Genomic DNA, 14902 nt, shown 5'->3' with positions numbered 1-14902 from the left:
CTTTCTTTTATGATAGTTGGAAAGGAAGGAGAAGAGTCTGAGAAATTGAAACAGGTGCAATCTAGCCTGAGAATAATACTCCTACATTTAATTAACTACAAGGTTTCTTTTTTATTATTTTTCATAGTCAAATTATTGGAGAAGAAGAGAAATTCTAACATTCTTGTCCTCATTTTTTCTTGTCCTCATTTTAAAGTACATTATTTAAAAGAAACTTCCTTTTGCAATCCTGACCTTCTTACAGAGCTATCTGCATGCTTGAAAAAAAACAAAAGTTTAACTGTCCCTTCACACCTTTAAGAAATTTCTCAAAATCTATCTCATATAGGGACATATCCCATGACGCTTAGTTCAGGTAACAATTCCACATTCTCCTAAACTAGGTGTCTGCCTTTCTTCCGATAGCAAATAAATTAAACCAATGGGAAAGAAAAAAAGAATGTCTTAAATTCACCACTGTATGTTTAAAGCTTGTTTTTATATGTAAAGTATGGGTAATACATCTTAATTTTCTATATTCAAGCTTCAGGGGAACTAAGGAAATAGCATTTATTGGGCACTTCAGATATAGCACCTCTAGTATTTACACCTATCCTGTAAATACCATCCCCATTTTAGAGATGAGGGAACTTTAGAACAGAAAAGTTGAGTCCCCGGTCCTCATTTAATAAGGTATAGAAACAGGCTTTAAACAAAGATCTGAAGCCCAGTTCTTTCCACATCACCTTGCTAACATATGCTTACCTTAGAATAACATTTCCTGTGGGGCAGGAATTTTCATCGTGGCTATTATTTCTTCAAAATATAGTATGTTGCCATACAAACAGAAAGCCAAATAATGAATCTGGATAATGTTAAAATAGGCCCCAAAATCCTACAATCTTACACTTATTGCAGTTATTGAGCAAGTTGCTTAACTTCTCTGTGCCAAAACTTCTTCAAATATTAGAGATAATACTTTAGAATGTAGCTATGATGCTGAAGTAAATTAAAACATATAAAGCACCTAACACAATATCTGGCACATAATAAACATTCCATAAACGCTAGCTATTGCTACTGAGATGAGAAATCACCAAATGGACGTTTTGCACCAGGTGACTCCAGCCAACAATAGCTGGACATCTAATCCAGAAACAGTCAATCCTACACTGACTTGCAATCCTTTGACATGATCTGGTGGGAAAGATGATAGATATCAATCAGTTTCTCTCTCGGGAATCTGAATTAAGAAACAAAGACTGCACCCATTAATAATGATTCGGAAGTTAAATGGTTTGGCTTCTACCTTCATCAATTTTCTCTCATCAATGTTACCAATAATGCTAAATCTGTTGCTAAAGCTAGTTTTTCAGTCATCCTTTTAATATCATTTGTCAGCATTTAATCTGTTCAAGGCCATTCTCTTCATTTTCTTTGGAAAGCACTGAAATATTTCAGCTATTCAACACTTAATCCCAAGCCTCCGCCTCCCACATGCTACTCTCTCTCTAGGCAATTTCATCCACATTTATGACTTCAGTAATTATCTCCATGTTGGCTCAGACTTTTCTTATACATTCAACTGCCCTGTCAATCCCTCCACTTACCTGGATGGCTAAATGATACCTCAGACTCCATATGTCCAAAACCAAACTCATGATCTTCCCTCTCAAACACAGCCAAAACCCTTTCCACTGCTCCTTATCTCCATAAGTGCACCACCAACTATCCAGATGCACAAATTAGAAAATTGGAAGTATGCCCTGATACCTCCTTTTTCCTTCTTCCCCATCTTTCACTAAATCCTATTAATTCTATCTCCTAAATATTTCTCAATTCCTTCTCTCCATCTCCACTGCCACCCTCTAAAAGGTCCACCTATATCCACTCTTGTACCTTTTGTACTTTCCACACTGTAGCCAGTTATAGTTTTCCTCATGATTCTAATCATGTCATGCTCCTTAAAAGCCCTCAATGGCTTCCTATTATTCCTAAGATTTTTGACCAAAATTTGTATCATAGTACACAAGGCCTGCAAGATCTGTTTCAGTTTCTTTTCTCCTCCTATTGCTCTACATGCAGCCATATTTGTCTCCTTTCAGTTCCTTAAATACATCATGTTTCCTTCTACCTTAGGATCTTTGCACATGGTTCCCTCTGCCTTGACCACTCTTTGTCCTTCTCTTCATTTACACAATATATCTCAGCTAAAATATCACTTCCTCAGAGAAAGTTTCTTGAACCCGCAGACTTTATCAGGTCATTTAGTTATTCATTAAATAAATATTTAATAATAACCTACTGTATACCATGTATGGTTCTAGACATGTGGGTTGTTAAACACAACAAAGACCCTTGTCTTCATGGAGCCTATATTCTAATGGAAGAAAACAGGCAATAAGCAATAAAAATAATAAGTAAATTGTATAATATGTGTAAAGGCAGTAAGTCTATGGGGGATGGGGGAGGGGGAGAAAAAAGAAAAAACAAGGTAAGAGGATCACAAGCAGAGAGTTTCCCTTGCCTAACTTGGACCTGACATGTCGCTGGCACTCAATAAATATTTCTTGAGTGGAGGAATGAATAAAGTAATGTTATGAGGAACTTAAACTATAAAAAGAATAGAGGAACTATTTGGTGGAAGAAACAGAGATGCCATGAAAGAAAGAGAAATCATGCAGGTCTTGAGAGGTAACAATCTCTTGAACCTCAATAGCTTTATTTGGCTTCCAGTTCCAGTCACTATATGGTCTTAGCATAACCTCTATCCCCCTTCCCCACCTCCAAGGGCTGGATAATTCAAGTGAGTCACTCTTGTAACCAAAATACCTAATTAGGACACATATACAAGTCTGTGTATATCACTTCCATCACTCACCACCACACATATCCCCAAAGCCACTGCTTTGCTACACACACAGATATCACTTGTCTTAAAGCTTCAGTTCTTCAGTCCCCAACCCCTTTCAGGTACAAACTCCCCCCCACATACACAAGAATGTGAAAATCTTAGCTCTCTTCTATGACCCTGTAAGACACTTATGTCACTACTCTCCAAGCCCAGTCAAACCCACAACGGGATCCCCTCAGGAATAGGACCTTGGGACCCCCTTCCCAGCAGTCTCCCTGCACCTTAAAGACTATCTTGCACACACAGATATGTGGATATACACTCCTTTGTGATTCTGAATGACCTTCAAGAGCACTGATCCCATATACACTCAAACTCAGGTTCCAGCATCCTTTGGTAAGGTTCCGAAGGACTGAGGCTCTGGGTGTCCCCTCAAGCCTCTTGTCTTTATAAGGACCCACAGGAGGGTTTGCATACTTTCTCCGTGGCCAGGGGTGACTCTAAGGCACTATATACTTCCCCCAAAACACAAATACTTGGTGTATAACCCCCTTCCGTGGCACTGCCTGATATTAAAGTAACACTCCCCCCCCACATACACCTGCCTCCTCAGATTAAGTGACCTTCTCCACCAAACCATGCCCCTTTAGGGAGCCCCCTTATGTTTCCACAGGACTGTGTACCCCCTCTCCATGACTCAGCCTACTCCTTCGATCAGCCCCATTACAGGTGCCCCTCAGGATTGGAGTCCTGTCTTCCCTGGAGTCCCAGCCCTTTCTGGGCCCATGCTCATTCAGGAGTGTGCACACTCCCGCATACACCTCTGCGCCGCCACCGGGACTCCGAGGTCCACGCCCGCCGCCACTCAGAGCGGTAAGCACCTCCCCTGACCCCTGACCCCGAGGTCACAGCCCCACCGCGCAAACACACAGGGGCGCCTCCTCAGGAGTAAGGCCATGCCCAAGTCCCCTCTCCCCTCAGACCCAGGACAGCCGTGCTGCCTTAGCGCTTCCCCCTGATCGACCGCCCCCACAGACCTGCCTCAGGCACCGTCTGGCTCCGCTCCGCCATTTTTTGTTGTCCCTCCGCCTCTAAGCCCACGCGAAAATCGGGGGGCAGTGGGGAGCGGGCGACGGGATCCGCGGGCTGACTGAGCTCCCTCAGGAAGACGCGGTGCGACGGTTGCCAAGGCAACGGATTGCCCGCGTGCGAGCAGGCGGTGCGAGGCTGGAGGGGCGGGGCGCGGAGAGGCGGGCTGGGAGGGAGCGTGCGTCGGAGGCCCCGCCCCCACAGCTACAGCACTCCGGGGTCTAGGCGCCTGCGGGGCTGGGACTCCGCCGCACCTCTCCCCCCGCCCAGCCACCGCGTCCTGTCAACTGAGCATGCTCATCCGCCTCTGGGTAGCGGAGACCAGGGCCGCTGGGATGGCGCTCGCCTGCTGCCGAGGGGGTCCTCCTGCTGACCACAGACCTGGATGGGCTGGCTTTTCTGTGGTTGGCGCTCAATTTGGGGAACTTGAGACAGGTTTCTTGACTTCCCAACGCGTCTACCCCTGACGTGCCCGGCCCTGGTCCAGGTGCTGGGTAACTTAGGTCTTCAATTGAAATGCACCGAGAATCAATCATTCTGTGCCCACCCCACCCCATACTCGGGCTCCTCGCCCCTCCACAACCTCACCAGCCCCCAAACCGAGAAAAGGCTTCTCTTTTGCTGCTGTATGTCTCAGTATACTTAAGATGCCCTTTCCCAACTCTCCGTGGTGAATCGCCACTATCTTCTAAGACCCAGCTAGAACATTACTCTTTCCTGAGCTGCTCTGTCCTCCCACAGTTCCCTGTGCATCCCTGGCCTAATACTGACTGGTTTATGCATTATTACTCTATCTTCCTTACTTAAGGGTAAGGTGAGCTCCCTGTTGCCTGGGTTCGGTCTCTTCATCTAGGTATATTCCATAATACAGCATAGTGCTTGACACAAGGTAAGGGCTCAGTAAATATTTGTGGAATGAAAAATGACTTCTAAGTTCATTCCTGCACATCTTACCAGTTTTATTGAGCACCTAATTTTTTTTTTAAAGATTTTATTTATTTATTTGAGAGAGAGAGAATGAGAGACAGAGAGCATGAGAGGGAAGGGGGTCAGAGGGAGAAGCAGAGTCTCCGCCAAGCGGGGAGCCCGATGCGGGACTCGATCCCGGGACTCCAGGATCACGACCTGAGCCGAAAGCAGTCGCTCAACCAACTGAGCCACCCAAGCGCCCCGAGCACCTAATTTTTTAACAAGTGCCATTCTAAGTAGGCCCCTTCTCTTCACGGCACTCACAGAGAAAGGAAGAGAGATAATGGCTTTACATGCCTCATAGGGACACAGCCTCTAGGCTGGTCTTCAACTTATTCTAGGAAGTCAGCCTGCCAGATGGACACTCAATACATATTCTGAATAAAAGGATATGGTCACAGAAACAAAGAGAGAGAGAGAGAGAGATAATGGCTTTGGTAGAGGTTAACTAGTATCTAAATTGCTACAGGATCATAGAGGTGGAACTGTAAATTGGGAAGGGGGGGAGGGGGGAAGAGTTAAGATTCCAAAGAGGAGTGGATACCCTAGCTAAGTCTTGAAGAATGAAAGCTGTCAGCCAGGCAAAGGAAAGGAAGACTGTGCCAGGCAGAAGGAGCAGCAGGAGCAAAGCAGAGCGTAGAGATCAGCAGTGAAACTACAAGTCCAGTACGCTAAAGCACAAACCTGATGGGACAAAGCATTATCTCTAAAGGAGCTCCTGTATAGCTAGGTAGTATCTTCAGATGTGTTTCCCAAAAGCAGAGCCGGAGGCCAGCACTTGGGTGATGATAATTTGTTTGGGAGGTAAGCCCAGGAAACAGAAGTGAAGGGGAGAGAATGAAGGAGGGAAGGGGGAAAAGCCAAGAAAAAATGTGTGAGATTGAGCTGATTGCTTTAGTAGACAACTGGGTGTAAGCTCACTGGAGAGACCCTCTGAAAACTGTGTAGAATGTGCCTCAGCATTGTCCCACCAAAGAACAAGGAAACGAGGTCATTTACCTCTTGATTTCCATCCCCATTGTTTCAGGATTATCTCCATCCCCCAGCTTGAATTCTCACATTTCCTGGTTATGCTTGCCCAGGGCTAAGCAGCCTTCTAGGATTTGAAAGAAAGCCTTGAGGCAGAAAAGCAGAGGGACTGGAAAGCATTTGGGGTGGGAGGCTGGCAACATGCATGGAACGACACACTCACCTGCACTGAAATCAGGAATAAGGTATGGGCACCACAAGAACCTCTACAAAAAGTTACATGAAAATATTCATCAGAAATATCCCTTATATTTGAGTAGTTTAAAAACTCACAAGCCATGTCACCACAACTATCGAGATGAAAATACACAAGCTTTCATAAATCAATCCTAATGACTGACTGATAAAGGCTGTGAGGGCTATAGGAATTTCAGTATGGGAGGGGTTACTGAGGACTGAAGACCACAAAGGAGCTTCATTAAGTATAGGAAAATGGAAAAGGTTCTACTCAAACTCTGACTTTATAGCTTTATAATCTGGGGCACAAATCACTTAAATAGACATTGAGCCTCAGTTTCCTTTTCCAACAAACCAGCCCTTCCTAATACACAGAGTGCTCTAAGTCACAAATGGTGGGACAGGTTAAAATGCATTTAATAAGTATAATTACAGTAAATAAAAAACCTGACATATTTTAGAACAATTAACTTAAACAAACCTTGATTCCATTTCTGAGCCAGTTTCTGTGCAGATGCTAGTGTTAACCTTAAAAAATAAAACTGTCATTTATTTTACCAATAAAAAAAGTTTATCCGGAAACAACAGAGAATTGCAATCTGAGACAAGTCAACTGTAGCAAAACCATAGATAGGCAAGGCCCAGAGCAAAAGAGAGATACACTCTCTTACATAGAAAAGGGAGGAAGCTGGGAAGGCTGTTAGAAACATAAAGTCCATTGGAGTAAACTAGGAGTCTCAAGTATAGTGGTTTTTCATTGGCTGTGTTGTGACTGTTTCTCATTGGCTGAACTGTTGCCAGGACTGGAGGAAAGCCTTTCTTCATCCTGCAGGGATAGTAAAGTAGTATTCACCTGGGAGGCTCCTCACATCCTGTGGGTCTGCAGTTATCAAGGAGTGCTGGACTTGAGAGCTCCCTCCTGCCCACTTCCCGACTCCTTTCTAAATGAATTTTCCTTTTATTAATTTTCACACTGAAGATAAAGAGATGAATATAACACTGTCTGTGGTTTCTAGGAGCTCACAATCCAGAAAGAAAAAGAGATTTAATCCATAATTATAACCCAGTATGATCAGGGTTCTGATAAAAGAAAGCATGGGAGGTTGTGGGAGTCCAGAGGGAGGCACAAAACCCAGCCTGGAGTAGAGGGGATAGGTAAAGGGATATTTAGGAAAAACTTCCTAGAGGACAGTGTCTGATCTAACTCTTCAAGGGCAAGTAGGAATAAGCTGGACAAAGAAAATGGTGGTACAAGGGAAAAGGGTGGTTGAGGCAACAGAAACAGCATGGGCAACGAAGGGATAGGGTGTCTGGGGTAGACAGCAAGGCTGCATCAATAGGTAAAGACAGATTCTGGAGAACTTCTCTATGGGGAACTTGATCCTGAAAGTGATAGAAACCCAGTAACAAATTTCTAAACAGGTCAGAGACCTGGTCAGCTCCTCTGGTTGCTGTGTAGAGAGTTGATTAGAGTCAGGCAAAGAAGAATTGGAAGGTGCAGTTCTGTACAAATGTGTTTGTTGACATTTCAAATTACCATTTGATGAGAACCTTTTATGCGCTACATATACCACACTGTTCAATTTAAATTTTAAGTAAAACTTAAAAATCAGTTATCTAGTCAGACTAGCCACATTTCAAGTGCTCAATAGCTACTCTATATTGACAGCATATATAGAGAATATTCCCATCAGTGCAGAGAGTTCTGTCGGACAACATTGACAGACATATTCCAACTGGGCAGAAGAAAGAAATGTCTGGAAAAAGTCCACCTTTAAAAAGACCAGGTTCAGTTCTCCTGTGTGTCAGCTTCTCTTCAGGAAGCAGGGCAGAAAGGAGGGTAGACTTCACACCTGCTGAAGTCCTCAGAGAATTCCTTCTGGTATAAACAGCACAGCATGGGGAGTGGGATAGACATGCCCCCCACGTGGACTCCTGGGGGTTAGTTTTCCCATGCTATCATTCAGAGCGTGCCCAGGAGGTCTGCCTTCCCCAGGGATTTCCTGAGGTTTCTTATCTCCACAGACAGTCACCCACCCATCATAGAGCCAGGGTGCCTTCCTTTTGACAAAATATTCCCTGTAGGATTCCCCCACTCCTGTAAACATTTATTAAAATGATGCCTTCCATGTGCCTGCCATTGAGTTACACAGCATGCAATGAGAGATATATTCAAGTTATAATCACATTTCTCACATGTACCAACTCATTTAATTCTCAAAGTAACATTGTAAAATTGGTATTAATGTCATCATCCTGTACAGAAGATGAAATTGAGATTCAGAGAGTTTAAGTGACTTATGGTAAGTCACACAATCAGTTAGCAGTAGCCCCAGGGAAGACTGGAAGGGTGCTAAGAAATTTACCTATGTCCTCCCAAGTAACCTCATATAATTAACTGGGGAAAAAAAGATGAACACACAAAAATCCAGCTTACAATTTCCAAACAATATAGTAAGAGCAGTGATACAAGCATGCTCTGAAAAAGTGTAGAAGCATCAAGAGGGTTGCCCTTGATGGGCATCAGAGAAGGTTTCTGTAGGAAATGACCCTGGAGCTGAATATTAAGGATGAGTGGGGTCAGCCAGATGAAGTATAGGGTGGGAAGAAAAGAAATGAAAATATTTTTTAATTCAGCTTATCATTTGTATTTCTACTCTGTTTATTGCTGGTTTGGCCTTCTAGAAATGTTACCATTCTTTTCTTGTCTTCTAAGTTTTGTTTAAAAAACAACTGCTCCTACACCAAAGCTATAAAAGAATTGAGGATTTCTTCTTAACCTGGATAAACTATTTAAATGTTAAAAAATGACTGAATTTAACAGAAAGGAAAACATTCTGATGTTGAAAGGAAGGAAAAAATCAAAGGTGTGAAGTCATTTGTCCTTGGAGTTTCCTTGGCCTAGAATGCTCTTTTTTTAGATAATCTGCCTGACTGACTCTCACTTCATTCAGATCTCATCTCAAACGTTACATTATTGGAGAAGTGTTCCCTGACAACACTATTTAAAGTGTACTTCTTAGATATTTCAGTTTTTATAGCATTGCAAGTGGTATCTTGGGTTTTCTAATTTTTTTTTCTATGTGCTTTGCTCATGTAGACAAATGCTATTGATTTTGCAAGTTAATATTATAATTGCAAAATTCTGTGAACTCTCATATTATGTCTAATAGTTTGTTGACTGTTTCAGATTTTTCTTAGCCTATAGGAAAAATCAACAGCAGAATAGCTGTTGTCATCTAAATTTTTGCCATTAAATGTAGAGTTTGACCATAAAGTCTTTGTCAAGTTGAGGAAGTTTGCAAGTTTTTAAATTACAAACAGGTAATAACTTTAAAACAAAAGCTTTGTTTGCATCCACTAAGATAATCACATGGCCTTTCTCCTTTAATGTGGTTAAACAAATGATAGATACTCTAATTTTAAAACATCTTGGCATTTCTGGGATAAATACTACTTGATCACAGCTTAGTTTCTTAATGCATTGTTGGATTCAGTTAACTATTTTATTTAAAATGTTTATGTTAGAAAATAAAATGGGCCATCTGAGCCTAGAGAATTTGGAGAGGAACATTTTTAATTATCTTTTCAAATTCTTCAATGGTTGTTATTTTGCATTTTTCTTCAGCCAATTTTGGCATTTTATATTTTTCAGAAATATATAAATTTCGTTATGTTTTAAGTTCTCATTTTTTTATTTTTAAAATCTCTGTTGTGACTATATATTTCTTTTTTATTATGAATTTTATTATTTCAATTTTCTTTTTTTCTTGATTGTTGTTACTAGAGAAATATCTATCTTATTGATCAATTCAGAACTTTTAGTTTTGTGTTTTCTCTCTCTCTCCTTCCCCACTCTCTCCCATCTGCCACCCTTTTAGTTAATCAGGGTTAGGTTCAAGTACAAGTTACAGGAAAACTCAAAATGTCAATGGCTTAAGATAAAATGTTTCTTCTTTCTTAAATCGAAGAAGTCTACAGGTAGTTCAGGGCTGTTATGGTGCGCTAAGTGTCCAGGATCAAATTATATGTATCTTCTTGCTCCACCTTGTATGGCTTCCACCTTGGTCCAAGATGACTATTGGAATTCCAACTATTAAGATTATATTTCTGCCAGCAAGTAGGAGGAATGTCTTTTAAGGACATATTCCAGGCATTGCACATACAATTCCACTTATATCCCACTGAGCAGAATTTCCTCACAGAAACACTCCTAGCTGAAGAAAGAATGGGAAATGAGTCTCTACCATGGACAGTTGTATGCTCAGATCAAGACTGGCTACACAACTGGGAGGGCCCAGTGCAAAAGGAAAATGTGGGGCTCCTTGTTCAAAAAGTATTAAGAATTTCAAGATGGCAACAGCAGAGCATTAAATTAATCTTGGGGCCCTCTGAACACTGCACCCTGGGTGACTGCACAGGTCACATGCCCATGAAACTGATTCTGACCAAGGGTTCTCTAAAACTTGTGGTTCTCTATTTAATGAAAAGGGGGAAGAAAACAAATATTGAGAGAGAACTCAAAGTCTATGGTTCATTATTTAATTTATGCCTTTATTTTTTTCTCCTTGTTTCTTAGGGTTTCCTCTGTCCCTCTTTTTTAGATCCTCAATTGAACATTTACCTGATTTCTTATTTTCTGAAAAATACATTGTATATTTCCATCCATGTACTCAGATAGGTATTATTATTGATGCCATTTTACAAATGAGAAGAATGAGCACAGAGAAGTTGAATAACATGGTCAAGCTTAAAGAGCTAATAATTGGCAGAGGTGGAATATGAACCCAGGCATCTTGTCTCTGGATTCCGTGCTTTTAACTAGTATACTGTACCACCATTCTACACTGTACATACATTTCAATTACATCTATCACTTGAGTTGTAACTTATTTTCTTCTACCTCTCTTTCCAATTGTGGGGACTTATTAAATAAAAATGTGCAAGTCTAAATTAAAGTGTTTAGGGATACACATTTAAATAATAAAACCATAAAGAAATACATAGAAGTGATCATTAAAAAATCAGGTAGGAAGGAAACTGCAATTAGGACAGGGCATGCACAGGCTAGAAAAATTCTCTGGTTGGTGGTTACAAGGATGTTTGCCTTAAAAGAACTCATAAAGCTATATATTTTTGCATTTGTGTTTTATTTTACAATAAAATATTTTTAAAACAGATATGTTCTTTCAGTTCAAGAGTACATTTCCATCCCAACCATTTTTCTTAAGGTTAATATTACATTGTTTAAGACTGCCTACAGTTCACTATAATAACTGTTACCATTTAATATGGGCTTAGTATGTGCCAAGTGCCTTACACACACTCTAATTTCATTCTCACATAGCTCCATGATACAGGTTTGTTTTTGTTTTTGTTTTGTTTGTCTTGTTTTATTTTTTTAAGTAGGCTCCCTGCCCAGCGTGGACCCCAACACAGGGCATGAACTCATAACCCTGAGATCATGACCTGAGCTGAGATCAAGTCAGTTGCTTAACCAACTGAGCCCCCCAGGCACCCCATGTTTTTGCTTTTAAAATAGGTGAATCTTACTTTATTTTGAAGATGATAACAAGACCAAACAGAGCCCATAATTTATGATTCCATTCATGTAAATGTTAACAACAGCCACAACCAAACTATATTTTTGGGACTCATTCATAATAGGAAAAATATCCAAGTGAGGTATTACTGACCTTCGCCTCCCAAGTTTTTATTTAAATTCCAGTTGGTTAACATACAGTGTAATGTTAGTTTCAGGTGTAGAATTTAGTGATTCATCACTTACATATAACACCCAGTGCTCATCAAAACAAGTGCCCTTTTGGGGTGCCTGGGTGGCTCCGTCATTAAGCGTCTGTCTTCAGCTCAGGTCATGATCCTGGGGTCCCAAGATTGAGCCCTGCATCAGGCTCCCTGCTTAGTGGGAAACCTGCTCTCCCTCTCCTTCTGCCGCTCCCCTTGCTTGTGTTCTCTCTCTCTCTCTCAAAATAAATAAAATCTTAAAAAAAAAAATGCCCTCCTTAACCCATCTCCCTGCCCCCTCCCTCCAGTCACCTCAGTTTGTTCTCTATAGTTAAGAGTCTGTTTTCTGGTTTGTCTCTCTCTTTTTTTTCGCCTATGTTCATCTGTTTTGTTTCTTTCTTTTTTTTTTTTTCCTTAGGGAGAGAATGGGAGTGGCAGAGGAAGAAGATAAGAGAGAATCTTAAGCAGACTTCATGCCCAGCATGGAGCCCAACATGGGACTCGATCTTACAACCCTGAGATCATGACCCAAGCTGAAATCAAGAGTCAGTTGGACACTTAACAGATGCCCCACATCTGTTTTGTTTCTTAAATTTCACATATGAATGAAATCATATGATATTTATCTTTCTCTGACTGACTTATTTTGCTTAGCATAATAGTTCTAGCTCCATCCACATCATTGCAAATGGCAAGATTTCATTCTTTTTGATGAATGAGTAATATTCCCTTATAAATATATATATATTTATATTACATCTTTATATATACATTTATATATATAAACATACATTTATTTTATACACACACACAAACACAACAATTTTGAAACATTTTGAAACACAATGTTCATCACTTGATGGACATTTGGGCTCTTTCCATAATTTAGCTATTGTTGATAATGCTGCTATAAACATCAGGGTGCATGTATCCCTTCAAATCAGTATATTGGTATCCTTTGGGTAAATACTTAGTAGTGCAATTGCTGGGTCATAGGGTAGCTCTATTTTTAACTTTTTGAGGAACCTCCATACTATTTTCCAGAGTGGCTGTACCAGCTTGCATTCTCACCAACAGTGGAGGAGGGGGTCCGCTTTTTCCGCACATGATATAGGTTTTACTCCCATTTTACTAACCAGGAAGCAGAGAGAGAGGTTGAATAAATTGCTTGATGTAACAAAGCTACTAAGTGTTACAGTGAAGATTTGAAGCCAGGCATGTTTCCAAAAATTGTGCTTTTTATTAATACATTCCGTTAGCTCCCAGCCTTTTCCATAACAAACTCTCAAATCATATTGATAATATAAAGGCAGCTCATTTTGAAGGACAGAGTATTGTATCAATGACAGTGGGGTTAAGGAGGTCTCTGGATGAGTCAGACTTGGCATTGGCTTAAGGAAACTCACTAGTAGAAGAGACATTGTGGCAATTTAAACCGAAAAATCTGTCCCCTTAATACTTCTACCTCTAAATCGTAGTAAGTCATGTCACTAAAGAGTATGTAATGGGGGCACCTGGGTGGCTCAGTCATTAAGCGTCTGCCTTCGGCTCAGGTCATGATCCTGGGGTCCTGGGATCCAGCCCCGCATTGGGCTCCCTGCTCAGTAGGAAGCCTGCTTCTCCCTCTCCCAGTCCCTCTGCTTGTGTTCCCTCTCTCGCTGTGTCTCTCTCTGTCAAATAAATAAATAAAATCTTAAAAAGAGTATGTAATTGATAGTAACACAATTCTGTGTAGCAAAAAGGGAAAGCCATTGACAGCTGGTTTGGTGGATTTAAAATACAAACCAGGCTCAGGAGAGCAGCAGTGGTTTCTTAGCACAGTAATGCCAGAGGCTACTGTTCTGAGAGGAGCATGGATAAATACTTGGTAAAAGAAGAGAAATGTTGTCCTTGGTAAATCTTGATTGTCTCCAAGAAATATGAATGTCACACACACACCCCCCCTTGGTGAAATTACATATTGGGTGAACTAATGAGAAAATCAATAGTGATTGTCTTTCTCTTAGGAAAAGGAAGTGACCAAGAAGAGTAGGGGCTGAGGGAAAACTGGTCCAAATCAGAAATACACAAAAGGTCAGAAGAGCAGATTATCTTCCTTCAGGGATGAGGAGTAGAATTCCCAAAGGAGGGAATGAGAGCATGGGCCTCAGGGATTTGGAAGAAAATTGAGTTAAAGGGCAAAGTTCAGGGAAATTGAGAAGGGGAAGAGGTCTGAAGGATGGAAATTCCCACAGAGGTCACCCTCTTTTTGAAGGCCCAAGTCTGAAAAGCTTCACTTTTCCAATAAAAGTGCTAAAGATGGATGGGTTCCAGTCCCTATTTCTCCCACTCCTTGCTAAGAGCTGCCTCCATAAAGAATTTATATACTTTATGTGATTCTTCACTTGAATGAGATTAGCAGGACAGGGAAATCAAAGAAGGATCAGACTTCATCAACCTCCTGGTACCTAGTGACTCCAGTGGAGATGGGACTATAGAATGCATTACACCCAGGGTGCCTTGGTGGCTCAGTAGGTAAGTGTCTGCCTTTGGCTCAGGTCCTGATCCCAGGGTCCTGGGATAGAGCCCTGTATTGGGCTCCCTGCACAGCTGGGAGTCTGCTTCTCCCTCTGCCCATCCCCTGCTCATGCTTGTGTACGCTCTCTCTCTTAAATAAATAAATAAAATATATATTTAAAGTGCATTATATCTATATACAAACTTACTTTTTTTAAACTGAGATCTTACACTATGTATCATGTATGCCTTAGTTTCATCACTTAATGTTAATTTATAATTTTTCATGTCATAAAGTTTTCTTTGCAAACATTATTCCCATTCGTGCAAAACATCCATCTTAGGGATGCATCATAACTAATTAAACCATTCACTTCTTGGATATTTAGGTCAATCAGGTCCTACTTTTTTTTCTGTTATAAATAATGCCGCAGTGAACATCCTTATACATATATCTTTGATCATCATTTCTGATCACTTCCTTGTTTGGATTTCTAGACATCAGGTAACTGGATCAAAGGGGATGATCTTTTCAAGTCTGTTGGAACATATTGAAAGTTGTCC

The 14902-nt window shown here is 41.0% G+C and overlaps 1 protein-coding gene across 1 annotated transcript in view; it reads right to left on the bottom strand.

The window, feature by feature from the left end:
- The window catches only part of LOC112823825 (AGBL carboxypeptidase 4), a 1550619-nt gene extending 1546632 nt beyond the window's left edge, over nt 1-3987 (bottom strand). Inside the window, exon 1 of the mRNA XM_073896781.1 lies at nt 3871-3987. Coding sequence (XP_073752882.1) covers nt 3871-3904 — 34 coding nt within the window. The 5' untranslated portion in view covers nt 3905-3987. The remainder of the gene's footprint in view (nt 1-3870) is intronic.
- Between the last annotated feature and the right edge of the window lie 10915 nt (nt 3988-14902).

This window comes from Callorhinus ursinus, unplaced genomic scaffold (genome assembly GCF_003265705.2).
Source record: "Callorhinus ursinus isolate GAN/ISIS: 27379988/994484 unplaced genomic scaffold, GSC_fseal_2.0 scaffold9, whole genome shotgun sequence".
Taxonomy (NCBI): Eukaryota; Metazoa; Chordata; class Mammalia; order Carnivora; family Otariidae; genus Callorhinus; species Callorhinus ursinus.
This window is presented reverse-complemented; position numbering and strand designations above follow the sequence as displayed.